Source organism: Sus scrofa, chromosome 15 (assembly GCF_054392235.1).
Source record: "Sus scrofa isolate SSC_HxYL_T2T_F1_AM1 chromosome 15, Sscrofa_HxYL_maternal_Yorkshire_Landrace_v2.0, whole genome shotgun sequence".
Classification (NCBI taxonomy): Eukaryota; Metazoa; Chordata; class Mammalia; order Artiodactyla; family Suidae; genus Sus; species Sus scrofa.
This window is the reverse complement of record NC_139397.1, coordinates 152,785,508-152,812,724: the sequence shown is the minus strand read 5'-3', so window position 1 is coordinate 152,812,724 and position 27,217 is coordinate 152,785,508. Positions and strand designations below refer to the sequence as shown.

The 27,217-nt window shown below is 59.0% G+C and overlaps 1 protein-coding gene and 1 long non-coding RNA gene across 11 annotated transcripts in view; one reads left to right on the top strand and one right to left on the bottom strand.

Moving 5' to 3' along the window:
* Nucleotides 1–27,217, top strand: part of HDAC4 (histone deacetylase 4) — a 275,503-nt gene that overhangs the window by 182,229 nt on the left and 66,057 nt on the right. For all 10 annotated transcript variants that reach the window (XR_014829177.1, XM_021075899.2, XM_021075896.2 and 7 more), the window contains 3 exons: nt 5,051–5,201; nt 13,186–13,306; nt 21,977–22,098. Coding sequence is in view for 9 of the 10 variants with exons in the window: in XM_021075899.2 (XP_020931558.1) it covers nt 5,051–5,201; nt 13,186–13,306; nt 21,977–22,098 (394 nt within the window). In the remaining variant the exon portion in view is untranslated. The remainder of the gene's footprint in view (nt 1–5,050; nt 5,202–13,185; nt 13,307–21,976; nt 22,099–27,217) is intronic.
* Nucleotides 723–4,082, bottom strand: LOC146396238 (uncharacterized). Its single transcript, XR_014829194.1, has 3 exons — nt 3,961–4,082; nt 3,522–3,736; nt 723–2,564 (listed from the first exon to the last, which is right to left on the bottom strand). It is a non-coding gene; the product is annotated as an uncharacterized LOC146396238 (long non-coding RNA).

Here is a 27,217-nt window from a genome sequence, read left to right as displayed (position 1 = left end):
AGATTTGCTGCGGTGAGTCTGCGGTACACGGAAGGTCAGGAAATAGCCCTGACCTTTAAAAAGAAGCCCACGATGAGTTCACAGGGCCCAGGGTCCGCCCGGGGTCCTTGTATGTGTGGCCGTCAGACAGGACATTAAGCCCCCGGGCCCTTGGGGCCCCCAGCCCCGCATGCGGAAGGGCAGGCACCTGCTGCGCCTGCGGGCTCCAGACAGCTCGGCCTTCTCCGTGGCCACGGCCTCGGCACTAAGTATTTCGTCGACTCCGGGGTGGAGGACTGGCTTCTGAGCAGATGTGGACGCAGCCCTGTGGCAGGATTAACACGCTTCTGTGAACGTGACCGCTCCCACCTGGGACTGCCAGTCGTCCACGGCTGCGGCTGCACAGAGGCGCTCGCTCCCCGGAGGCCGGGGGCCTCTCCTCTGCAGGGCAGTGGGGGGCTTCCCAGCCCCAGTTTCTGTCCTGCAGTGTAGCAGTGTCTCATTTTATTTTATTTGATCTTATTTTATTTTTTGGCCACACCCATCACATGCACAAGGTCCTGGCCAGGGATCTAACCTGCCTGCAGCAGTGGCCTGAGCCATCACAGTGACAGTGCCACGTCCTTACCGCTGGCCACCAGGGAGCTCCTCAGTTGGCTGTTTCAAGTCAAAAATGAGGTGGTGTTTCCACTCGAATATTTGTAATTCAGACGCTCGAGTCAAGGAAGCTGAATTATAGGGACTTATTTTTGATTCTCATTTTTTATTGGGTTTAGTGCTGGCCGGAAAGACAATTCGGGCTTAAACTGATTAAATTTACATAATCTGTTATCATTGCTTTTTTTTCTCCTTCTTAGAAAAATTAGGTAGACATACATCTTATTTTAAAGTGTTCATACTCCGTTTTTCTCTTCTTTTTTTCTTTTCCTTTTTAGGGCTGCCCCTGTGACATATGGAGGTTCCCAGGTCAGGGGTCGAATCGGAGCTGTAGCCGCCGGCCTACACCACAGCTCCCGGCAACGCCGGATCCTTAACCCCCTGGTTGGGGCCAGGGATCGAATCTGCATCCTCGTGGGTACTCGTCGGATCCTTAACCCCCTGGGCCACAGTGGGAACGACCCATCCTTGGCTTTCAGTTGTGCAAAACGCAGCGCTTCTCCCTTCCCCGTGGAATAGTCTCGACCCTCTCGCGTGCGAGCAGGGTGCCCGCTGCGGGTCACTGTAGGGATTTTACCTGATACAGGACCCGGGCGTGTCTCTGGGTCCTGTTTTCTGCAGCCCGAGCCCTGCGCTTGAGACGCGTGCCCGTCACTCGCCGTTGGGGCAGCTGGGAGCCGGCCTTCCCAGCCGACGGGGGCCAGGCACCTGTTTCTGAGGCTGCGCGTGACCGTGGGCAGCCCTCTCACTGCAGCTCACCCTCATCCCACCTTCATCTCCCAGAAGCCGTGAGGGCAGCACGTGGCTTTGCCAGAGGGTCAGGGGACAGAGCCGGAACGGAACGTGGCCCTGTGAACGGGGCTTGTTCTCAGCGCCGTTTGCTGGCCTGCAGCGGGCAGGTGGTCGTCGCCGTGCGTCAGTAGAAAGGTCCGGTGCCTCTAAGGCGGTGATGAACAGGATCGTGCCGTCGGGCCGCGGGACGTCTTTGGGATCAGAGTTGTTGTTTTTAATTTCATGAAAACTCCGCGGCAGCACTGCTTTGCTGGGAGCTCTGTGGTCCTGTGAGTTTCAGCCGCCAGGGTGGGGTGGTCGTGTCAAGTCGCTCTGGAAAGATCACTGAAAGGTCTCACTTTGCTTCCGGGTTCTGGCTGAAAAGCAGATACTGATACGGCAGCAAGCACATTCTGCCTGCGCCTCTTTTACGCAGTAAGCGAGTACCGAGTAGGTGAAAGGGAGCCCGGGGCTGTCCAGCAATTCGGGGGCCAAGTTCCTCGTTATAGGATGTGTCGTTCAGGACACGGCCTGGTCCTTGGCCTTGGCCTCCTGACCTTGACGGCACCAGGCAGCCCCTTCTGAGGTGTCTGTTCCGTAAGGCGGGCAATGCCGGTCAATCCTAGAGCGCCTGGCAGCAGCCTGGTGACACCACTGAGCGCCTACACCTGCAGACACGGCCCGGAGGCCCTTGGGCAGCATCCTCGGAATCTATCCGATCAACAGAGACTTTCCTCTGCCGACGTACCTTCCTGGGTGCGCCCTGCTCGGGGAGGGTGAGTGAAACTGCCCCAAACGCAGCTCTGAGCGCCGCCCCGGGAGTGAAACCAAGAACCAGAGACACGTTCTTTTTCCCCGACTCTGTTTGCTCGTCAGTCCTAGTGGTGTAGTTTGGTTTTCCTTTTATTTTTTATTTTTTAGTCTTTTTAGGGCCGCACCCATGTGTATGGAAGTTCCCAGGCTAGGGGTTGAATTGGAGCTCTAGCCGCCAGCCTACACCACAGCCACAGCAACGCGGGATCTGAGCCATGTCTCTGGTCTACGCCACAGCTCACGGCCACGCCGGACCCTGAGTGAGGCCAGGGCTCAAACCCGCGTCCTCATGGATGCTCGTTGGCTTCGTTACTGCTGAGCCATGATGGGAACTCCTGGTTTTCCTTTCAAAAGAGAAGAAAACTTCACTGTTTTGAAATTATTAGCGCAGCTCTGAAGCCGGCCTTACAGACAGACACGGCGATGCCAGTTTGACGGGGCTGAAGCCCAGCGCATGGTCAAACCAACTGCTGGCGACAGTCACTCACCCGGGGTTGGCATCCAGCCACAAAGCCCTCGGGAACTTCCTTCCTGTCCCCCAGTTCCTGTTAGCCGTTGTTTAGAAGGTCATTTTTTTTTTTTCATAGAAATCTCTTACAAGTGACGCTCAGTGTCCCTGACCCCACGGGCGGCTCTGAGCGGGGCTCCCGTTCCTGGCAGATCCGCCCCTGCACAGGCTGCTGCACCACGTGGGCCCGTGCGAGGTGTGTGCGGCCGCGTGGGGGCTGGACACTGGCGTCTCTGCAGCCCCCGTCCTGGGCGCTGTGGGGCCCGCAGCCTGGCCCATCCCCACTCTCTGGGGCTCAGGCCATACTCACTTGCCTCTGTGTCCCCACAAGCCACTTGTCACTGGTGAAGACCCCAGAGTCTGTGTGCAGCCAGCACTGGGGAGGCCAGCCCGTCCCCTCCTGCTCCTGCCTCCCGTGCCCTCTCCTCTGGGCAGGCAGGTCCTGCGGTCCCCGTGTGGAGGGAGGAGGGTGGCGGGGCGCAGGGGAGCGGGCAGCCTGGCCCCTGAGAGGCTCCGGGGCCCCCATGGAGGAAACCGCCCCCAGGAGAGGAGTGGGGATGGGGACAGAGAGATGGGGGGGATGGGGGACAGACGGGGGGACAGCCAGAGAGGCAGAGGGAGGGAGACACACAAAGAAGCGGAGGGACAGAGTTGGGGGGAGGCGTCAGCGGGTGCAGGTGGCTCCGGCCAGGCAGCCCCAGGGCTTTTGCTGGTCATAAAAACCGCTTCCCGTACGGCGCTGACCTGAGCCTCCCCCGCCCCGGTCAGCAGCGGCCAGCTTGCCCTTTCTGACCTTTTCCAGGAGAAGTGACGGCGGGACGGGTGGCTCGTGAGGTCGAACGCTGGTTTCCCTTTCATTTGCGGCCGCTTCTTCCACGAATCTCTTGGTCCTTCTTGCTCACCTTCTTCGTGGGCCACTTACCCCGTCGTCGCTTGGAGCTGCCAGCGCCACGCCGTACATGCCGTGAAGCCTTCTCCATCTTCTGATTTTCGCTTCGTTCCTTGTATCTGTTATGAAGATAACTTTTTACGCTGTCAGCTACGTCACATTGTTTAAAATATGTGATATGAGGGGTTCCCGTCGTGGCTCAGCAGAAACCAATCTGACTGCATCCGTGAGGACGCAGGTTGACCCCTGGCCCCGATCAGTGGGTTAAGCAGCCCCGGTTGCTGTGGCGGTGGCGCAGGCTGGCAGCTGCCGCTCCAACTCATCCCCTGGCCTGGGAACCTACCTCTGCTGTGGGTGCAGCCATAAGAGACAAAAATTAAAAATGAGAGGATGATGTAGTTTACACGACAAAGCGCACAGACCTTGAGTGTCTGCTCAGCGTTCTCGAGAGGCGTGAGCATCTGTGCAAACGCTGCCTCCGCCCTGGAGCTCCTTCCTGCCTGGCCTCCTGCCTCACCCGAGGGGCAGCCGCCTTCTGATTTTATCGCCGTGTCTTAGGATTTCCTGTTCCAGAACTTCATGTAAATACCATCTCTGTGTGTTGCCTCTTTTCTGCGCCCCGAGCCCCAGCCCTGTCAGCCCTCGGCTGGCTGATTTTGCTAGTTTTACAACCATCCGTGTTTTTTCCTGTGTCTGTAGTTTCTCTCTCTCTCTCTCTCTTTTTTTTTTTTGGCTACACCTTCGACCTGCCGAAGTTCCCGGGCCAGAGATCAAATCCTCGCCACTGGTGTAACCAGAGCCACAGCAGTGAGTGACAACAGCAGGTCCCTAACCCACTGAGCCGTGAGGGAACTCCGGCAGTCCACTCTTTATTCTTGCTGGGGGGGATTCTCGTGTCCCAACGGGCACTTCTGCCCCTGGGTTCATGGCTGACGGGCGTTTGGGGCATGCAGGGGGCTGGGTGGTCACGGCACGAGCTTCCTCAGCCTCGTGCGGGGCTTGGTGCAGATGTGTTGCCATGTCTCCTGGTTCAGTCCCGGTCCTGGAGTTGCTGGGTCCTGGGCAGGCGTGCGGCCCACTTTGTCCGAAAGTGCCGGGCAGTTTCCCAGGGTGTTCACAGCGGCTCCTCCTCTTCTGCGTCCTTCTCAGAAAGGCACTCCCAGCTACGAGGTAGCAGGCTCCCACACCTGTATTTTCTTCTAGCGGTTCGGGCGTTTGTGTTTTCATTCCTGGCGTTTAGCAGGAAACGGTTGGGAGACCCTCGAGCAGCCTGTGCAGACGGGGCGAGGCTGTCTCCTGGGAGCTTGGAGGGGCTGAGGCCCTGGGCGCCACGCCGGCGCCCAGACATGCCGGCCCTTCTGGGATTTGTGTCCATCCCGTTGTCCCCGTTTGGGAGTCAGACTCTGACCATCTGTCTCCCTCCCTGCTCGCAGCAACAGCAAGAGCTGCTGGCCATGAAGCACCAGCAGGAGCTGTTGGAGCATCAGCGGAAGCTGGAGAGGCACCGCCAGGAGCAGGAGCTGGAGAAGCAGCACCGGGAGCAGAAGCTGCAGCAGCTCAAGAACAAGGAGAAAGGCAAAGAGAGTAAGTGTGCGGGGCACACGGGCGGCCCTCCCGTGGCTCTGACCCTGGGCACCCCTGGCTGGGGGCTTCGCCGCCCCTCTCCCCCGAGCCTGGCTGGTGGCATCACCCCAGGCCGTTTCTGGGCACCCCAGCTTCAGAGCTGGTTCCCGGCTGCGCCTTCGTTTGGGGCTGCAGGGGGCACTCGGCCCCACTGGTTCGCATTAAGGGCTCGAGACTTGAGACGCGGCGAGAAGCACAGAGTACCTCGTGTTTGCGCCACGAGCCTCGCATGTGCGCGGCCTCAACTCGTCCAGGGTTCTTTTGCTTTGAGAGCGTCGTGAGCACCTTAAAGCCAGGTGCCCGAGCTGGGAGGAGACTCAGTAGCCGACATCTCGGGTCCGACACTTGCCCTTTGACCCCGGTTCTCGCTTCCGCCGTGACTGCCTTTGTGTGACGCCCCGCGTGTCTGTCGTTCTCTCCAGACGCCCGACGCGATCTCGGGCAGGAGAGCCCTCTGGGTGCTCTTCCCCCTGGAGGCTTTGAAGTGCCCGCGTCGGGCCGTTCCCGTCTGGCTGAGCAGAAACGAATCCGACTCGCATCCTTGAGGATGCGGGTCTGATCCCTGGCCTCACTCGCGGCTTAAGGATCTGGCATCACCATGAGCTGTGGTGTAGGTCGAAGACGCGGCTCGGATCCCGCGTTGCTGTGGCTGTGGTGTAGGCCGGCAGCTCCGGCTCCGATTCGACCCCTAGCCTGGGAACCTCCATGTGCCACAAGTACAGCTCTAAAAAATTCAAAAAAAAAAAAGAAAGAAAGAAAGAAAGAAAAAGGAATTCCCGCATCTGTGCGTGGAGGCCGCAGCCCCGGGCTGAGGGCCCAGCTGGACAGGGAAGCCGCGGCCCTTCGAGGTGAGTGGGTTCAGCGCACCTGTGTCCCAAGGCGCTGTGTCCCCGGGGCTGTGGCTGGGCAGCCCGCCCTCGTGTACTGGGGCCTCTTCGTCTTGACAGTTGGTTGTTGGCAGTGACACCCCCAGGACCTGATCAGCAAGGCGAGCTCACACTCCCGTCCCCAGGCTCCGGGAGTTTCTGCCCAAGACCTCCGGGCTCAGGTGAACACCTGACTCCCCGTCAACACGGAGAGCCAGTCAGGTGTGCGTTTCTCTCTGTGTCAGGATTTGGTGTCGTGACGCTTTTGATGCTTGTGAGAAAAAACAGGAGTCATTACCCACCTTGCCCACATACATTATCCCCAGAGCCCCAGAACCCTTTATCCCCACCTGCTGAAAATGGGTAGCCAGCTCGACAAGTCATTTTAACAAGCTTTAGTTAGATTTTCATCTGTAGACTCACGAGATAGAGCATAGATGTATTAAAGATTCTTATAAATTCTGCTAATTGAAATTGTTTAAAAATCTATTTTTTCCCTTCTTTTTCCGACCACACCTGCAGCATATGGAGGTTCTCAGGCTAAGGGTCTAATTGGAGCTGTAGCCACCGGCCTGTGCCACAGCCACAGCAGCGCCAGATCTGAGCCCTGTCTGCGACCTGTACCACAGCCCACGGCAACGCCAGATCCTTAACCCACTCAGTGAGGTCAGGGATCGAACCTGCAACATCACAGACAGGCGCTATGTCGGGTTCTTTTCCTGGAGCCACAGTGGGAACGTCTAAAACTCTGTTACTGCTGTGCAGCTCTTCAGTGTACGGTACACGTGCCTGTGCAGCCAGCGCCCAGGATAAGAGCTGCCTCCAGCACCCCCCTCCCCCCCAGTACCACCCCCGCTCCAGCCCCAGCACCTAACACCAGAGAGCCAGTCGGCCTGCTTTTGAAATGGGCTTAAAGGGACCCCCTGGTTCACAGGCTGTTGCGTCTTGCTGCTTCCACTCAGCGCCGTGCGTGAGGTCAGTTCTTGTACTGCAGGCCTTGTTCCCCTTCCTGCCACGCGTGGCCCCTGGCATTCAGCGCCGGGTGGCTCCCCACTGATGCCCGTAGATACCTGGGCTCCTACAGATGGTGTTGCTTCTGCATCCCAGGCCGTGTCTCCTGGGACAGGTGGGCAGCTGGAGTGGTGGCTGGCCCTGAGGGCCTGCCCGTGCCCAGCATCCCTCCGTGAGGCCAGGCAGTGCCCACAGTTGTCAGGCCACGTGTCACTCCCACCAGTACCGCCCGGGAGTGAGTGTTGCCCTGCGTCCCCGCCGTCGCTTTTATCAGAGCGCAGGGCCGTGGCCTTGGCCTCAGCTGCACCCTGTGGTCTCAGCGGTGGCCCGTCCCCCTGTGCCCGCTGCCCAGTGCCTGCTCCCTCTCCCCAGATCCTTGCTCAGCTCCCTTGCCGCTTCTCTGGGGGCAGCCCCCTTCCCCCTGGCCGGAGTTGCTCTCCGGTTGGATTCGTGTCCTCCGGGGTCCCCTCCCCTCTGCGCTGCACCCTGGCCCTCTCCTCATGGTGTCCCTGAAACCGTGGCACCTGATGCAGCTTTTCTAAATTAGAATTAGAATGTCATCTAATCTGAACGGATGTGCCTGTATTATTTTGTAAATTTTTATAGGTAATTTCTTCCCAAAAGGATATTGTTTTTTCTAAAAATGTGTAGCTAATGTCTTCTCTTCATGTTCAGTTTATCTGTTTAACTGTTTGTATGTTCTACGTCATTTTACTACGTAAAATTAATAGCTTTTAGAATCAGTCTTAGCAGCATTTCGCTCTGGAAAGAATAAATGTGCTTTAAATGATTTTCACTTTGAGCGTCTGACAGTTTGAAGTAGAAAGCACATCCGGAGAGTTTTCAGTCCACGTGCGAGCTGACTTTTGTTGTCCTGGTTGAAGTCCCTGCTGAGTGCGAATGGCGCAGCTCGTTCCATCGCAGCAGTTAGATGGAATGATGATTAATTAGATGGTCACCGATGGTCCAGTCGGGATTCTAGGCGTGAGGACAGAGTTGTCCGGAGAAGCTGAATCACAGGTTGGGGTGTCCGTGGGCCCCTTGCTCCGTGAACACAGGCGGGGGCCCCACAGTCGGCTGATGTGTCAGATGGTGTCCAGCCCTCACTTCCCGGCCCCCCAGCTCTGATGGCACCCTCTGCCCACCGCCAGGCTGGTTCATGCTGGTCCACACCACCACTTGTTTTGTGCTGAGAGGGCGGCCAGGGCACCCACCACACCGAGGCTGCAGCACGTGGCGTCAGGAAACCGCTGTTGTCACGACACACGGGTCTGGAGCGGAGGGCGGGCGTCAGTGTCCTCATTTCCAAAACTCCCAGGATGACTCTGGTGCAGGGGAGGCTGGATCGGGGTCCAGGTGAGCCGCGACCCCAGTTTAGGCGTCTGAGCATCCTCGCAGCTCCCTGGTCTCCCTCCTGGGTCCACCTTCCATAGGAGCCGCCCGTGGACACAGCGCCCGGTCCTCCCAGGCACCCCGGGACGGCTGTGCTGCGGGCAGCGGGCAGGCGGGACAGAGAGCTGCGATGCACCTGCCGAGGGTCGCACCTGGCCTCCGCCACGGCCCCGTCCCTTCCCACCCGATCCTCGCCGGAGCCTCGGTGTAGATCTCGCGTGGTTTCCTTTGGGGGGAGGGCGTCCTTGTTTCCAAGGACAGGTTTGGGTTGCGAGGGCAGATGGGTTGACCTGCGCCCAGCTCACCACCAGACCCTGGTGTACCAGGCTCCTCAAAGGCAGCTGGTCTAAATGAGTTCCTCCCAGTTTACTAGAAACTTCCAATGAAAAGAGCATCTTCAGCCTCACAGGACATGAAAAGCTTGGGCTTCGGAAAACATTTTGATCTGTTGACGTTTCCGCACTGCCTGCTGACCTAGAATGTTCTCCGCTTCCCGCCAGCTCAGCACAGCAGCAGCCCCGTGGTTTTCAGGTTGTGGGTTTGGGTGGTCAGGATTTATTATCAATAATAAACTGGGTACGGTTGAGCACTTGGCTTGCTTGCGTAGGCTTTGCAGCCCTCGGAGTGTGGTCTTGGAGAAGGCGGGCCTGGCAGAGTCCGGGCAGACGCCACTCGCGGCCCCTCTGTGCCCGGGGCCGGCAGACCCACCTGTGAAGGAGGTTCTTGTTGTGCAGCTTACGGGGCGTGGAGGGGGTGGGGGGGGGGCACTTGGCCGTCAGCGGCTCCAGCTTCTAAGCATTTGAAAATGCAGTGCAAAGCCTCTCTTGTTCAGTTTCTTGTTTGTGTTTTTTGAATTTCTCTTTGAATATTGAATTTAAAGTTTTGTTACACTTGCGGACATACACTGTGCTTTTTAATTTTCCGTAATTCTGCCCCTTTCTTTTACGTGTAGCAATGAATGCTGTGGATGTGATTGAGCACGAATTCTTAGAGTTCGTGGTGTTTTTCTTATTCCTCATGAACACGTGGTCCTTAATCAGTTGAGGTTTATGTAGACTCACCCTGTTCCAGCATCTAAGATCCACTGTCTTTAAGTTCATACTTAAGAGAAAAGTCCAAGGAGCGGGGCCCCTTAGCCCCCGGGGCCGTTTGGAACTAATGCAAGTACATTTCTCCCACTGTGACGTACGGGCGCTGCCTGGTTGGGCGTAAGGTGACTTGAGGCAAGTCATTCACTTTGTTTAGAAAAGGGCGTCAGGGCTGGCGTTAAAGACGGAGCCGCGGTCCTCAGCGTAGCTCTTTGCGCAGTCAGGGAAGCCTCCGAGGCAGGAGCCCTGCCGAAGCCCGGCTGGGAACACGTGTCCTCACTTGTGTCTGGGCCTCGGCGGCGCCCCGCCCTCCCTCCGTGCCCGTGGGCTCGTCCCGATGCCCGGGGAGGAAGGCACCCTGGGTCTTCCTTACTCCACCCCCAGCGTGGCGCCGTGCTCGCGCCTGCTACGTTCTCTGCAAAGCCCGTCGAAGGAGTGGAAGACAATCAACGGGAGTTCATTGTTTTGAGTAAACATTAGACCTGTTTGGTGTCCGCTAACCGACGGTGTCTGTTGGTTCCGGAACTCTCCGTTCAGGTGGAGAACTCTTTGGAGAGATGAGTGCTTGAAAGAACGAAGAGGAGGAGAGGCAGCGTGTTCCGGTTTGGTCTCCTTGTCCAGGAGCCTTCCCGGTCCTCTGATGGGGAGGAGGCTGCGTCCAGGGAGTGGGGCTTTTGCTTTGGCGCCGTAAGGGCCCAGCAGGTGCTCTCTCCCACCCTTGAGCTGGCTGAGGGCCACACGTGCCCACGGCCACCTGGGACCCTGTGGACACGCCTCTTTCTGTGCTGGCCCTGCAGGGAGCTTGGGGGACGCAGGCGCCATCCTGGTCCCCGCCTGTTGGGTCCCTCGGGGGTGCCTCATCCACCCAGGGATGGGCCAGTACTGGATCTGTCATGTACCCTCCCTGCTGGGGCGTCTGCCCTTGTCCCTCCTCGGAGCCCAGGAGCCTGCGCTGCAAGCCCGTTGTTCCATTCCGCAAGGAGGGCGCGTCCCCGGGGAAGGGCACTTTCTGGGTGGTTGGCTCACCGGCACCAGGTGGTCGGGTCCTGTGCCCTGAGTCCCTGCTGCCTGTCCTGCTCTGTCATCCCCCCCCGCCCCCGTCCTTCTGGAAGGACCTGGAGGCCGACCTCCCAAACAGGCCCTGGGGGTTGCCCTCCTGTCCTGGGCGCTGGCCGGTCACTGCACTGCCAGCCGCACTGGAGCCCCAGCCCCTCGTCCTGCTCCCGCTTCTTCCTGGCGGGGTCGGCCTTCGCTGGCACACTCCCTGCACACCCGTCGCTGCTTAAAGGCCCCCTGGCCCCCCGCCCTCCCTCCTGGCTTCGAGGCACTTTGCGTCCTGATGGGGTCAGCCCTTTGCACGCTTTCTCAGGCGTCCGCCTGAATGCCAGGCACCTGTGTGGCCGGCACATTTTAGGCAGATTTCGGTGTTTCTGTGAGTGTGTGATTTTCAGACGGGCCAGTTAGGCTGAAAGTGTTCAGAGGGGTCGGAGTCCAGCACTGGCTGCCTTTGGAGGGACGGGGCCTTCTCAAAAGCGGAGGTGGGGTTTTATCCCTCCGGTCTCTGGGTCACATCCTGCCACCTGCTCTGGTCACTCTGCCCGTGTCCCTTTCTGCTGCGTGTCCCCGGGTCTGCAACCCCAGGTCCGGGCCGCTCTGCCCGTGGCTGGCACACCCGTGTGCACGAGGTTTCTTAACCCACGGAGCCCAGGTGAGCTTCTCTGCTTAAGTGACAAGAGCTGGGTTCCTCGGATGCCAAGAAGCCTGAACAAAGCCCCTGTGTCCTGATCACCTGCTAGACGCACTCGGACTCCGTGTGGGGCGCTGTCCTTGTGCTTCCTGGCTGGTCGAGTTCAGGCAGCGCTGCAGCCACGGGGGACCCTGTTTCTGAGGGTTCCTTCTGCCTGACCCTCGTCCAGGACGTGCTGAAGTCTGTCCTGAAACGGCCACAGTGGGCCGCTGCCTGTAACGCAGGCCTGTTTCCAGCCAGCCAGAGATTCAGCTTGTGAATAATGACCGATGTAGCCGGAATGCGAGGAAGGAGAGAACTCTTCCTGTAGCGATATTAACTTATGAGCAGTTCATCAAAATCTGTAGCACCTCATCCACCAAAGTCCACTTCACGTACATCAGCGTGAAACGTGAAAAAATAATAATGGCAAACAACTAAATGAGTCAATCCAATCCCAGGAAAACGAGGATGAAGTGAAGCTGAGTAGTTCCCAAACCAGTGAAAAGACGGATTTCAAAGCTTCCAGGAAGTGGCGGAATCACGGTGAAGAAACGAGAGGGGACTCCATAAAAACAAGCCCTTGCGCATCCGACTCAGGACCAAACCTCGTTTTCCATCCCGTGTTGGGAAGACCCGCTCTCTTGTCCGGTGTTTCTCCTTCGCTTTTTCGCCCGGACGCCCCACTCCACCGAGCTCTTCGCTCTGACACGTCCGGTCACGGACCCGCGGACGCCTCCCCCAGCAGGCAGTGCCCTGGTGTTGGATGCTCCCGCTTCCCTCGGTCCTGACCCTGTCTGCCCAGAGGTTACGGGCTCAGCCCCATCAGAGGAGGAACAGCCAGGTGAAGGCAGGGCACGGCCTGGCAGGGCCGCCAGCGCAGGAGCCTCCGGCTCCGTGCACTTGGGGTCCCCTCCTGGTGTGGATGTTTGCACCATCCGGAAGGCCTCTGAACCCCTGCAGGTGGGGCTTCGGGGAGGCCTCCTCACATGGCCGTGGTCACTCGGTCCCCTTCCAGCCCGTCTCCCCGTCCCTGGAGGATGGGGTGGAGCTGAGGATCCCAAGCTTCTCCTTGTGGCTTGGTGTTCCTGGTGACAGCCCCAATCCAGGTCCCTCCCAGATTCGCCCCATTAGGGCGATGCTTCTAGCGCCTGATCATTAGGAATTCACCAGGGTTTGAGGAGCTCTGTGCCAGGAGCCGGGGGCACAGACAGGTATTTCTTCTGAGTGCTGATGGGGACCAGGGTCAGGTGTGCTCCCGAGTACTGATGGAGGTGGGGCTGAGAATTACGGCCGCCACCACCAGAAAAGCCACACGACACAAGCTTTCAGCTTGAGTCCAACTTGCGCCCAAAAGCTCTTTTCCCAAGTAGGTGACTGGAGGCTGGAAAGAACAGAAACCTCCCTCTGATGGGCTGGACAGGGCCCGGAGCCGAGTCCGCAGGGCAGTGGAGGCCAGGCTTCCCGGCGCCCTTTCACGCTGGTCCCGGGTGTGATGCTTAAGGTTGCACAGAGCCTTTTCCGCTGAGCCTCTCCTTTCTGGCTGCAGTGAGGAGGAAAGCACCCTGCCTCCAGTCCCTCATTCGGGACCTCGCTTTATGTAAGAATAAGAAAACTTCCTTCAGCGGTGGGTTTGTGCGGGGAAGCAGTAGGTTTGTGTGCTGGTGGCATCTGCATTTTAAATAGAATGCAGTTATGTAACTACTCCGGGAAGAAGGTCTCTGAAGTCCTCCCCTCGTCCTCGGCAGGGTCCCGAATGGGAATCCCGCCCTCTCCATCCCTGTGCTGCCTGTGCTGGCACGTGGATGAGCGCCCCCCGCCGCAGAGCCTCGAGTCACCGTCTCCGCTTTCTCCCGTGCCAGGTGCCGTGGCCAGCACGGAAGTGAAGATGAAGCTACAAGAGTTTGTCCTCAACAAAAAGAAGGCGCTGGCCCACCGGAACCTGAACCACTGCATGTCCAGCGACCCCCGCTACTGGTACGGGTAAGTGGAGGGGCATGCGTCACCCCCAGGCCCAGGTCGCGTGACCCGTGGACGGCTTTGAGGGACAGTCCGCTCTTCGCCCTGGCAGGCAGGTGGGAGGACATGGAATTAGGAGCCCCCGAGTGCAGCAGCACCCGTGGTCGGACCAAAGCGGTCTGGTGGTTACCACATGTGGCGGTCATCCAGATGTGCAGAGACCTGCCCTTTTTTCGTTCTGGGGCTGCACCTGCGGCATATGGAAGTTCCCAGGCTAGGGCTCTCATCGGAGCTATAGCTGCCGATCTCACCACGGCCACAGCAACGCGGGATCCAAGCCACATCTGCAACCTGCCCCGCAGCTCGCAGCAACGCCGGATCTGTAACCTGCTGAGCGAGGCCAGGAATCGAACCTGCATCCTCAGGGAGATTCATCAGGTTCATAACCCACTGAGCCACAGCAGGAACCCCGGGCCTGTCTTTATTTTTATTTTTTTGCCTTTTTGCCTTTGCTAGGTGTGCTCCTGCGGCATATGGAGGTTCCCAGGCTAAGGGTCGAATCAGAGCTGTCACTGCCGGCCTACACCACAGCCACAGCAACGCCAGATCCGAGCCACGTCTGCGACCTACACCACAGCTCACGGCAACACCAGATCCTTAACCCACTGAGCGAGGCCAGGGATCGAACCCGCAACCTCATGGTTCCTAGCCGGGCCTATCTTTAAACAAACATTAAACACATGCTCGTGGAGCCAGTGCCTGACCCTTATTCTTGGCTTCTCGTGCTCTTTTTTTGGCCACAGAAGGAACCCCTTTTCCCGGAACTCTGGTCTACATTGTCCACATGCACCTACGGAATATTTTATTCAAGTCAGAAGCGCCTGTGGTAGCTGTATTGTTTTTCGACTAAGAACCCTCTCCCAGAGCCCACCTAACTGACAGAGACCACAAAAGTGCCTCGTTCATGCTCAGAGCTGATGAGCCTTGAGTCTTTAACTCGATGGCGAGAGTCGTGTTTGGGGGTCTTTCCTCCAGGCCCGTGTGCGGCTCAGAGGCCCGGCCATTGACACAGGTCTGGGTGCAGGTGGAGTCATGGTGTCGTGTGGCGTTAAGCCATGGTCAAGGGCGCCTTACAGATCTTTGCTTTGAGTGTAGTTTTCTGCTACGTCCAAGGGTCACTTCATTCTGGAAGAGCCCTCCTAGGGTAGTTGTCACAAATGAAAGTGTGATTATCACACATACACTGGCGAAAAGATGCCTGTCTTCTAGAGCCCCAAGGCGGATGACGGTTTGTGCTCAAATGCCACCAGGTCCCATTGCAAGGAGCCCATTTGCTTCAGTAGGTGACACTAGTTATTATAACACAGCCTGGAAGGTATTTGTATTCCCAGGCTGTCTCTGGGTGCCGCGCACCCATGCAGGCTGCACGCATAGCAAGCAGGTGGCCGGCGGTTATGCCTTTCAGCCAGCGGCTCAGCTCCCAGAGCGCTGAGGGCACCAGTGGTCCCTGAAAAGTCACGAATGACAGCCGTGCGCCCCGGAGGGACAGTGAGTGGGGATCCGGGGCAAGTTCTGTGGCCCCAATCCGTGGTCTCCCCTCTAGCAACAGCCCTGGGTTTGCTGTGGGACAGCACCGTTGTTCCCCCTCGGGGGGTGGCCAGGCGGATGCCACGCGACGCACAGGTTGGGTCGGGGTTGAGATGGTGTTGTGGTGTTGAGCTGGAAAGGGCAGAAGAGAAGCCAAGCGGGGCGGGGGTGGTGGTGGCGGCAGTCCAGGGACCACCTGGGAGGAGCCCTGAGGGCAAAGGGGGCGAGGTGCCCCCAGGTCCTCGCCAGGAGGGAGGCTGAGGTGGCTGGAAGGAAACATTTAGAAGGTGTGATTTGTGGGTGGGCAAGTGCCAGGAGCTGTTTCTGGGCAGGACCTGTCCTGGGGAGGCGATATCAGTGGGGGGGTTTCAAAAGCTTGGGTGGTAGGCGCTGGAGACCACCCCTCAGTTCTTAGATGGTGGCCACAGTGACATGGAGGCAGATGGGGGCAGCCGGTGCCAGGACTACCAAGACCAGCCTGGCAGGCACAGAGGCCAGGAGGAGGGGCTTGCACGTGAGCAGAGGCCAGAGCCCGTGGGCTGAGAAGGTGCATCATCTCCCATCGTGGGAGCTGCAGGGGAGGAGGTGTCTCGGCAGAGCTGCCAAGAGGTTGCAGGGGGCAAGGGCTTTGGGGAGGAGGGGGCGCATCTGGGAGGTGGGGACCAGCTAGGTGCCCAGGCCTGGGGGCAGGTCCCAGGAAGATGGACACGGGGAGCATGGGCAGCCTGGATCAGGCCCCATCTGCACAAGGCTCACTTGCCCTGGTTCCAGCATGTGGCCAGGAGGTCCTTCTTCCCCAAGGGCCAGGGGCCCACAGGCTGCACTGGGGGAGGACTCACCTCAGCAGAGTCCATTGAGGACAGATTTGTTGACTTTGGGTTTGGCAGCTTTCTTGTCTTGTTACCCAAACCAAACCCAATCACGGACCACACTTACTTGCTGTGTGACGGCAAAACTGCTGGATAATTCATCTTCTTAGGGCAAGAACTGCACTTTCACTCTGGCGTCGCACACACACGATGGCCAGCTCGAATGCCACAGGCCTGACCATAAAGCTAAATTGTTAAAACTTCCATAAGGAAATATAGGAGAAAGTTTTCATGACCCTGGTGAGGAGATAGACAGTGTTTTTAGAATACTAAAACCATCAACTCTAAGCCAAAGACATAAGCCTAATCAAAATTAAAAACTTTCACGCCTTGAAAAGCACCAGAAAATAAAGTAAGACAAGAAAATAAAAATAAAAGAAAATAAAAAAGACAAGGCACAGATAGGAAAAAAGAATTCACAACACCTGTGACTGACAGAGCACTCGAGCCAAAATATATAAAGAGCTCCTACAATTCAATGACCAAAAAACAAGCTGCTGAAAAAGCACAGGCAAAAGATGTGAACCAATACCTCACAGAATAAGATATGCAAATGGGCAAGAAGTACATGAGAAAGGTTCATTAGTCACTGGGGAGATGCAATGTGCATTGAGGGGCCCCTTCACATCCACAGGAAGGGTTGAAGTTTAGCAAATCCAGCATTGGCAAAAGTGTGGAGTCCTTGGGCTCCTACAGATGGCCAGTGGGCACTGAAGTGGCACAGCACTGTGGCAGTTTCCTAGAAAGGTAAGCCCACACCTACCCAATGACCCAGTCCACCCAGGTAATTTCCTAAGAGAAATACAGTCTTCCATCCATGCAGAGACTTGTGCTCTCAAGGTCATAGCACCTTTATTCACCATCACCAAGGAATGAAAGACCAGGGTCAGGTATACTCTGAGTACTGATGGAGACGAGGGTCTTGTGTACTCCAAGTGCTGATGGAGACAAGGGTCCGATGTACTCCCGAGTACTGATGGAGACGAGGGTCTTGTGTACTCCAAGTGCTGATGGAGACGAGGATCCCGTGTACTCTCAAGTACTGATGGAGATGAGGGTCCGGTGTACTCTGAGTACTGATGGAGACGAGGGTCAGATGTATTCCAAGTACTAATGGAGACGAGAGTCTGGTGTATTCCTGAGTACTGATGGAAACGAGGGTCAGGTGTACTCTCGAGTGCTGATAAAGATGAAGGTCAGGTGTACTCCCGAGTACTGATGGAGATGAGGGTCCCGTGTACTCCCGAGTACTGATGGAGATGAGGGTCCCGTGTACTCCCAAGTACTGATGGAGATGAGGGTCCGGTGTACTCCCGAGTACCGATGGAGATGAAGGTCAGGTGTACTCTGAGTCCTGATGGAGACGGGGGTCCGGTGTACTCCTGATCAGGAGACGAGGGTCCAGTGTACTCCCGAGTACTGATGGAGATGAGGGTCAGGTGTACTCTGAGTCCTGATGGAGACGGGGGTCCGGTGTACTCCCGAGTACTGATGGAGATGAAGGTCAGGTGTACTCTGAGTCCTGATGGAGACGGGGGTCCGGTGTACTCCCGAGTACTGATGGAGATGAGGGTCAGGTGTACTCTGAGTCCTGATGGAGACGAGGGTCCCGTGTACTCCCGAGTACTGATGGAGACGAGGGTCCGGTGTACTCTGAGTCCTGATGGAGACGAAGGTCAGGTGTACTCCAAGTACTGATGGAGACGAGGGTCAGGTGTATTCCAAGTACTAATGGAGACGAGAGTCTGGTGTATTCCTGAGTACTGATGGAGACGAGGGTCAGGTGTACTCTGAATCCTGATGGAGATGAGGGTCCGGTGTACTCCCGAGTACTGATGGAGAGGAGGATCCGGTGTACTCTGAGTACTGATGGAGACGAGGGTCAGGTGTACTCTGAGTCCTGATGGAGACGAGGGTCCCGTGTACTCCCGAGTACTGATGGAGATGAAGGTCAGGTGTACTCTGAGTCCTGATGGAGACGGGGGTCCGGTGTACTCCCGAGTACTGATGGAGACGAGGGTCCGGTGTACTCTGAGTCCTGATGGAGACAAGGGTCCCGTGTACTCCCGAGTACTGATGGAGATGAGGGTCAGGTGTACTCTGAGTCCTGATGGAGACGGGGGTCCGGTGTACTCCCGAGTACTGATGGAGACGAGGGTCAGGTGTACTCTGAGTCCTGATGGAGACGAGGGTCCCGTGTACTCCCGAGTACTGATGGAGACGAGGGTCCGGTGTACTCTGAGTCGTGATGGAGATGAAGGTCAGGTGTACTCCAAGTACTGATGGAGATGAGGGTCAGGTGTACTCTGAGTCCTGATGGAGACGAGGGTCCGGTGTACTCCCGAGTGCTGATGGAGAGGAGGATCCGGTGTACTCTGAGTACTGATGGAGACGAGGGTCAGGTGTACTCTGAGTCCTGATGGAGACGAGGGTCCCGTGTACTCCCGAGTACTGATGGAGACAAAGGTCCGGTGTACTCCAAGTGCTGATGGAGACGGGGGTCCGGTGTACTCCCGAGTACTGATGGAGATGAAGGTCAGGTGTACTCTGAATCCTGATGGAGACGAGAGTCCCGTGTACTCCCGAGTACTGATGGAGACGAGGGTCCGGTGTACTCTGAGTCCTGATGGAGACGAGGGTCCGGTGTACTCCCGAGTACTGATGGAAACGAGGGTCCGGTGTACTCCCGAGTACTGATGGAGATGAGGGTCAGGTGTACTCCCGAGTACTGATGGAGACGAGGGTCCGGTGTACTCCCGAGTACTGATGGAGACGAGGGTCAGGTGTACTCTTGAGTCCTGATGGAGACGAGGGTCCCATGTACTCCCGAGTACTGATGGAAACGAGGGTCCGGTGTACTCCCGAGTACTGATGGAGACGAGGGTCCGGTGTACTCTGAGTACTGATGGAGGCGAGAGTCCATTGTACTCCCGAGTACTGACGGAGACACAGGGGTCAGGTGTACTCCGAGTACTAATGGAGACGAGGGTGAGGTGGTGCTCCTGAGTCCTGATGGAGACCAGTACTTGCCAACAGGTGACTGGTACAATGGTGGGCACCATGCCTAATCTGCAGCTCAGTGAGGCCCAGGGCAGCAGGCGCACCTGCAGCAGTGCCAGGGAGTCTTGGACAAAGAGAAGTCTGTGCCTTGCCCTGCCCTTTGCCTGCAGTTCCAGAGTCAGCACAGCCGCTCCTCAGTGCCAGGCAGCCCGCGTGGCAGGGGGCCGGGTGATGGTGCGTGCCTGCAGAGGGGACTTCCTGTGGGGGGGGCCCTGATCTCTTGTTATTAGGGGGCCGGTTCCACGGTACGCATGTGTCAAAACGGCCAGCTTCAAACTCATGGTGTAAGACAGAGCCGTCTGTCCTGGCAGCCACGAGCATGTGGGCTCCTGGGCCTTGGAAAGGGCCGTTGTGGAGACAGCTAGAAATGTGAGACACACCCTGTCTCAGAGGCTGGGTGTGAACGAAGAGTGGAAGGACTTCCTGCATGCTTTTCACTTGGACTCCAGGCTGAAATGATAGGATTTGGGTCTCTGCTTGTGGAGATGTGGATGTTAATTTCACGGCTCCTTTTGTTCCCTCTGAGGCGGCATGAGAAAGGCTCAAACCGCAGGCGTAGCCTGCTTATTTCTGTGGGACAGTGCTGTGTCAGTCATGTATTATTTTCAGTCACCTGCATCAGTCTGAGCTAATGGGAAAGGCCAGTTGTCGATAGACTGCTAATGGTGAAGTTGCTGTTTTGTTTTATTCTGTGTTCCAATCAGAGTAACGTTTAGAGAGAGCGAATTTGTTTTCCGTCTGCATCAGTAAGGACTGTCTTTAAGACAAGGCGCCGCGTGCATCAGCTGCGCTCTCGGCAGGGACACCGCAGGGCAGCCTCCTCCCGGGAGGAGTTTAGGGTCAGGGCTGAGCTGGACAGAAGAGCAGCTCTGCGGGTCCTGCCCCCCGTGCGTGTGTACGTGGGGTGGGGGGGCTGCGACTGTGGAGGGAGGATGGGGTGGGGTGATGCCAAGCAGGGGTTTCTGTGGGGTGAGTGTGAGGGCGAGTGGGGTGAATGTGTAACTGGGGTGAGTGTGAGGGTGGTGGCGCGAGTGTGTAATTGGGGTGAGTGTGTAACTGGAGTGAGGCTGGGTAGGGTGAGTGTGTGAATGGGGTGAGGGTGTGAGCTTGTGAGCACACACAGCAGGGACAGGACGTGGCTTCGGCTCTCATGGGCAGAACCTTGCACACTGGGGGCTGTATGAGTGTGACAGGAACTGGTGCCCCCCCCCACCCCCGAGGGCAGGTGGCACATTTTCCGTGAGAGCCCCCACCCTCAGGCCCTGGAGGAGGCGTGTGCCATGGGGACCTGGGGGATGCGCTGGTTCTGCAGGGTCGGGAGCTCTGGGCTGCTGTCTGTGAGCCAAGTCACCCTTCTGACGTCTGGCCCCAGAGCTCACTCTCGAGGGCGGCCCTGGTCTGCCGAGAGCTCTGCGGCTGCACTGCCGCCGATCCACGCCATCGGGCTCCTTCTTGCTCATTTCAAGGCCAGACAAGAAAGTGAGGATTTGAAGACTGCCCGCATCTCAAGAGATCCAGGCAGAAGAGAAAATCTATTAGCGCCAAACTTCTGGCTTAATTACAAACCAACTCCATCATTCAAGTATGATGACAGGGAGTTCCTGTCGTGGCACAGCGGAAGCGAACCTGACTAGGATCCAGGAGGACGCAGGTTCGATCCCTGGCCTCGCTCGGTGGGGGAAGGACCCGGCATTGCCGTGAGCTGTGGTGTCGGTTGCAGACGTGGCTCAGATCCCGCCTTGCTGTGGTGTAGGCTGGTGGCTACAGCTCCGATGCGACCCCCAGCCTGGGAACCTCTGTGTGCCGTGGATGTGGCCCTAAAGAGACCAAAAAAGAAAGTATAATGACAGTTGTTACTGTTCCCTATAGTAATATTTTGTTAACAGCAGCCTATTTTTTATAGTCACAGACGACACACACAGCCCTTTGCAGGTTTCTTACGGAGGAGAGAGTGAACTTCCCCCAGGTTGTAACCTGGCATTGAAGGAGGGCGGGAGAGCCACCAAGGGCTGCTCTCTGGAGGCCGTGACCTCAGGGGGTGACACTGTCGAGAGTTGCCGTCAGACCTTTGATGGGCTGTGCGAGGTGGGCCGGCTGGAAAGACGTGATGAGCCGCCCTGAGCCCCTGGCCTGGGCCCTCGTGCGTCCTGCGTCCTGATGGGGGCGGCGTGTGCTTGGCGGGGCTGCCGCCCACAGTGCTCACAGGCTGTGCCTCACGGGCTGTGACCGTGGGGCTGGGCTCTGCAATCGCCCTGGTCTTTGCACAGATTTGCTCTCCAGTATTTAAATATCCACCTGTGAGCATTTAAACGCTCACACGCTTAGTTCACATAACACCAGGTGCGCGGATGTGAGTGCCGTGGACTCCGATAGATAGGTTAGCAAATTCCGAGAAGTCGGGTGGCAAGTGTGTTTCAAGTCATTAAGCGGATGACGCAGTTTGAAGACACAGGATTCATGACACCTTCACGCTTCCAGCAGGACTCGGCGGCGGCCCCACCAAAGAACGTTTGTGGGGGTCCCGCTGAGCATGGCCTGACCCCCCATCCCGAGGCCTGATCCCCACCCCCACCCCGTGCAGTCACCTTGGGGATTCTGAGTTGTGCCCGCTGCCCGTAAGGAAGTGAAATTTGTGGTCAGCTCCCAGGGCAGAGGGTGGGTTGCTGCCACCCCCTCAAGGATGGGAGGTGCCTGGGAGTGACCGTCCCCAAGGAGGCCCTTCTGCCAAAGGGAAGTCCCCATGCAGCTCCTGCGCTCAAGGGCCCGGACGTCACCAGCGCTTGTCCCCACCAGGTCTCGGCTGCCTCCGGCACACCTGTCTCCCTGCACCTGGAGCCCGCCTGTCTCCTTCTGCTCCTGCGCCCCAAGGACAGGCCCCGGGTGGCGTGGTTCCCCTTCCCTTTGGCCTGAGAACTGACTGGGTCAGGGGACGCCCGAGAGGAAGGGGCTGCACGGATCGGGCACAGGACCCCGGTGCGGTGGTGCAGGCCCCGCTCCCCTCGCCGGCCGGCCTGGACAGGGCCAGGGGAGGGTGGCATCTGTTCCTTGTTCAGTGTCAGGTCTTCATCCTGCCAGTCTGGCCCTGGAGGGCAGGCCAATGCCTGGAGGCCGGCCGTGAGCTGGGGGGACGTGTCGGGGCCGGCAGGTGACTAAGCCTTTGTCCTGCCTTTTCCTCCAGGAAGACACAGCACAGCTCCCTGGACCAGAGCTCCCCGCCCCAGAGCGGGGTGTCCGCCTCCTACAACCACCCGGTCCTGGGCATGTATGACGCCAAAGATGACTTTCCGCTCAGAAAGACAGGTCAGTGTGGGGCCGCGCTGGGGGGCGGGTGCAGCGGAGCCGAGCTGCGGGACGGGGCCTCGGGGCGCCTGCCTGGCCGGCTGGCCGCAGCTGCTAAACCCAGGCCCTGTGACCCTCGCTTCCGGCTTCAAACTCGCTTTTAAACAACGATCAAGCCCACTGGCCTTTTGGTGGCCTGTGCCGTGTGCTGTCCCAGCCCAAAGGGCCCCCTGCTGAGCCAAGGGACACAGCAGCCCTGCCACGGGCCTCTGGTCCTTTCTGTGAGCGAGCCAGCTAGACTTTGGCCCTCACTGCCCGCTCTTGGCAGAGCCGGGGAGTGGCCGGGGGTCCCAGACTGGGAAGAAGGTCTCTGTGTCCTACAGAGACGCCTCAGGGTTGCTCCCTCTCAAAGCTGAAGGTGGGTGTTAAGACACAGGCAGGGTGTCCAGTTCCCTGGCCTCCTCCAGCGGCGATGGTTCCAGCAGGCAGTGACTCTGAGCCAGGATCGCACGGGTCATGGGCAGTACATGGACGGCGGGTGGGGACAGAGAAGGGGCTTCTGGAAGCTTTGCCCCCCCCCGCCCCAGAAGTGAGGGCCTGGCTGCGGCAGGCGGGGTAGGGTGGGGGTGCCCGGTCTCAGAGGCGGCAGGTGTAGTCCACGGCCGCAGGGCCGTGTGGAAAGGGCCGGGCGCCTGTTTAATGGAGGTGGGTCTGTGTCACGGCTTTTTCTTCATAAACATGAATTTTGTGTGATCCAAAGCTTTTCGCCTGTTCTGGACGGAAATGCTGTAAAGCAGCTTCTTCCCCCGGGTGAGGTGTTGGTCCGACCTGAGGATGGCGGCGAGGGCCCCCGGCTGAGCTGTGCCCAGGGGAGGGCAGGTGGCAGGCCCATCCAGCGCTGGAGCTGGGGGAGGGAGGTCCAGCTCAGCCCCCGTGGGACTGGACGCTCATCCCCGGTGTGGATGGGAGAGGCCACAGCAGGACGGCCACGTCCCCAGCACGGGCACCCGGCGGTCAGAGGGGTTGGCAGAGCCCCTCTGTGCCAGGGTTTCACTTGAGCTGTAAACCCATGGTTGGTGAGGGGGAGAGGGTAGCTGCTGTCTTCTCTCCAGTTGGACCGTGTGGTTGTCACTCGTCTGCCGAGAAGGGCTGTGTGTCCCCCTAGAGGGCCTGCGGGCACCACAGAAAGGGCCGCCTGCCTTTTGGGGTCAGGCCGCCCCTCCCACGCTGCCCTCCCCACCCCATTCTGGAGACGAGGCTTTGGTGAACCAGAGTCTCTCCAGTCAGCAAAACAGGGCGCTGGGCTCCGAGAGACCCCAGGGTGAGGAGGCCCCGGGCACCTGCGCAGCGCGCTGGCCCACTGGGAGGGGAGCCAGGCGGTCCCGCAGCTCCTCCAGTCTTCTGCTGGGTTTGCAGCTCTGGGCCCCGTGGCAGAGTCCCCAGGCTCTCCTGGCCTCGGTTTCTCATCAGTAAAGTGGGCCCACAGCATGCATGGCACTGCCTCCCACCCTGGCTGTGACAAGCGTGGTACCCATGGTCCCTGGAGCAGCAGCTCAGGGGGACCTGCAGGGCTGGGCGCCGAGCAGAGGCGCCTGCCTCCCTCCGAGGGCGCTTCCTGGCTGGACACACCTGGCTCTTCCCCCGAGCTCCCTGGAGAGGACAGAGGGCTTCATCTGCCCCAGGGCCCCCAGGCGCCCCCCCCACATGCCCACCCTCCAAAAAGAGAAAGAGGTACCCTCGGCAGGTGCTAGCTCTGCTTGTCCCTGTCCCAAGAAGCATGGGCAGTACCACCCAGAGCCGGCTCCTGTCACAGGATGTAGAGCCTGGTGCAGCTGGTTGGCTGCAGGGTCTGGCGATTCCAGATGCTGCTGGACTGGCACCTGCCCTCCACCTGCTCCTCCATCAGGGCTGTGTGGCCGCCAAGCCTTGTCCCCCTGTGGCCTCTGGCTCCTACGCTTGGACTGTGGCAATGAAGTGTCCACACCTTCTGTCTTGCCTTGAAGCAGGGGCTGATGAGCAGCACCACCCAGCCCCGGGTCAATGTGGTGGGAGAGACCCCTCCCCACGCCGCTCGCTCGGGGCTGCGGAGCAGCTTGAGGAAGAAGTGGCTGCATAGTCCGTCTTTTAAAAAGGCGTCGCTCACACAGTAGTGATTCTGATAATTCCAGAATTCAGAGGGCGTGTCCAAACCACTTCAGGGCGTCGAGTGCCGTGTCTGGGCCGTCCCAGAAGCATCTACTTTCAAACACGTGATGTCACTAATTCTAAATAATTTGCATCTGCATTTCGGCAGAGGCCCCAGGCATGTGAAACCTCATCAAGAGAGATTTTAGTTACAAAATGCCTTGACGGAATTACAGTGGTCACCCTTGATAAATGTGACGTCCACTCGGCTGGTCCCATGGGGATCCGCCCTCTGTTTTTATGGGGCATGTGACCACAAATGGCCTGGCTGCCTCGCCATTCACCTCGCCCGTGCTGTGGTGGCCTGTGCGTGACACTCACTTCTGTCTGGATTCATGAGACGCCCCCCTGGGCACGTTCAGGGGTTACGCTGCCCTGGCCTGTGGGGCCCCCCCCCGGCCTAGGTTTATATCCAGTGTCTTCACCTCCTGCCTTGTGAGTTGAAGCTCTGTGTCTCCCCCAGCTGTGCCATCCCAGGCTGTTAGGAGAAGCTGGGCCGAGGTTTGCGTGGTACTTACAGGAGGCCTGGCTGGGGCGGGCTTCCGCTCCTGCTTTCCCAAGCTGTTAGGACACCCTGGCGTCACCCCCACCCACCCAGTGACCTATTCCTGCCAGGCTCAGCACCCCCACCCACCAGGACCATAACGCGGCGGGGAACAGCGGGAACCTCTAAACTGCCCCCTGGGAAGAAGGCACCGACGAAACACGGCCAGGTCCGCCCGGCGAGACGTGCCCGCTCACCTCCAAGCACCCGGCTTGTCCTCACCGCCTGCCTGCGCGCCCACCTCCCAAATCTGGCTCCAGAGGCATAGGCCCTGCTCCCAACCGGGGCCCCACCCCTTTCCCCACGATGGATACCAGGGAGGTGCCCTCCCTCCCAGCAGGACGCTCGGGGACCCAGCGGGCGGGCTGCTGCCTGCGCCTTCTCGTGGCTCCTGCTGGGCCGTGGCTCAGCAGCTCCCTTGACTCGGGGTTTCGGAGCCTCCTCGAGCGCAGCCCTGAAGGCTGCGTCAGGGATCGTGGAACTCCACCAGCGCCCGCACCCGTCCACGGTCCTGCCGGGGCCTGTGAGGCGTCAAAGGGCCACCGGAGATGTCGTCGCTGCAGACACTCGCGCCCGCGGGGACACTGGAGAAGGGCCACTTTTCCGCTTTTAAAAGCAAACTGAGTTTTATCACGTGGATGATGATATTTGGGGATTTTCTTTTTCTCCAGTAAGAGCTTTGTCTTTATAGTTTTGAAGGTATTAGCTGCTGTGAGTTTTTTTCAGTTCCTTTGGGGTTTTTTTGCGTCTCAAACTGCCTCCCCCGTGACGTCTGGCTGGTGGCGAAACCGCCGGTCATTGTCCCAGCGCCGTCCTTTGCCCGTCCACCGGCGGCCTCCTCACTCAGGCCCCGGACCCACATCTTGGACAGAACGTGTGCCTTGGCACGATGGTGCCCGCCGTCTGTGTTGTGCTCCGCGAGTGTCGCTGCTCTCCGCCGCGCCGAAAAGGATTGTCTGACAGCAGCCGGGCGTCAGCCGGGAGAAGCCAGGGCTGGTCCGGGGCCCGGAGCTTCTGGATCGTCCTGCACCAAGTTGTGGACCAAGCCTGGATTCATTCCTGCGGCCGCTCCTCCAGCTCTTCCTTCTAGAATGTTCTCCTGGTTCTGCACCTTCCGGCGCTATGGCCAGGTGTGCAGCTGATCGCAGAGTGTCAGCCGTTGCTAAGATGCAGGAAGTGTGGTGGGTTTCTCGCCGTCAACCTGCCTTCCCCCACCGCCCCGTATCCCAGGCAGACAGCCTCACCGAGCAAGTCTGCCCGTCTGGGACGGGGCAGCAGTGCCACCGCCTCTTGGTGATAAGTGGGTGTCAGCCCGGCTGTGGTGCTGCAGTGCCGAGGGGTCGGGGATCTGGAACAGAGGGCGGAGTTGGCGGGTCATGGGCCTGAGCTGGCGGGAAGCCTGCTTTCCCTCGAGGGCAGCACAGCTGCCAGTGTGGCCACCGGGAGATGGAGCCACGCGCCCCCCACCCCCCATCCTTCCCTGTTGGGGTCGCTGAGGTGGCTCCGTCCTGTTTGTACAGTGAGTATGGCCATGGTAGGGTCCTTTTTACACAAGTGAGTCACTGAAAACCCCTCGGTGACGCCTGACGACAGTGACTTCTGTGACTGCTGTGCCAGGGGAGGGTCCCCATCTGCGGAGAGCCCGTGTCCCCGGGGCTGGCGGTGGCCCTGGTGTGGACACTCGTGCTGGGTGCCTTGCCCGTCCCCTCACGGTCAGCTGGGTCCGCTCGGCCCCCAGCACCTGGCGGGGGGGGGGGGTGCTCCGTGGCCGTGAACGTGGCTGAGCCGGAGCAGCAGCAGGCTCGCCACCTGTGTCCTCACGGCATGTATTCAGCAAGCGTTGGTCACATCCTTTCCTGGGGGCCGGCCCTGAGCTGGTCGGCAGGCAGGGCACAGGCCGCAGTCCTCAGCATCCTCCAGGCCCACAAGAGCAGGTGAACTGCAGGGTCCAGGCCCAGGATGGACGGCAGGGATGGACGGCAGGGCTGCCCTGCAGGGCACAGCCAGGGAGGGGCCTGGGTGTGCGGAGGGCAAGGCTGGACGGACACAGCAGACTGAGGCCCGGCCCAGGTCTCCGCAGGCCCTCTGGACATCAGGGTCCCTGTCCACAGCCCGTGTCCCAGCAGGATTCCCGCCGCCTGACGAGGGGTCTGCGGGGCCCGAGAGCTCAGCCGCCGGTGGAGAACCAGACGGGGTATCTTTGACCCTCGTAGGCCCATGAGGCGCGGCGACTAAACGCAGACTTCCCTGCCTACCAGCGAGCTGACCAGCGGTCCTACCGGTTTATGTTACAGGCCCGTGTAGCGTGCACAGAGGTCACCAGGGAAGAGGGCACGGCCACGTTTGTCACACGTGCCACTTGGTCTCTGCAGTCTGGGAGGGGCCGGTCGCTGCCAGGTCCGTGTCTTGCTC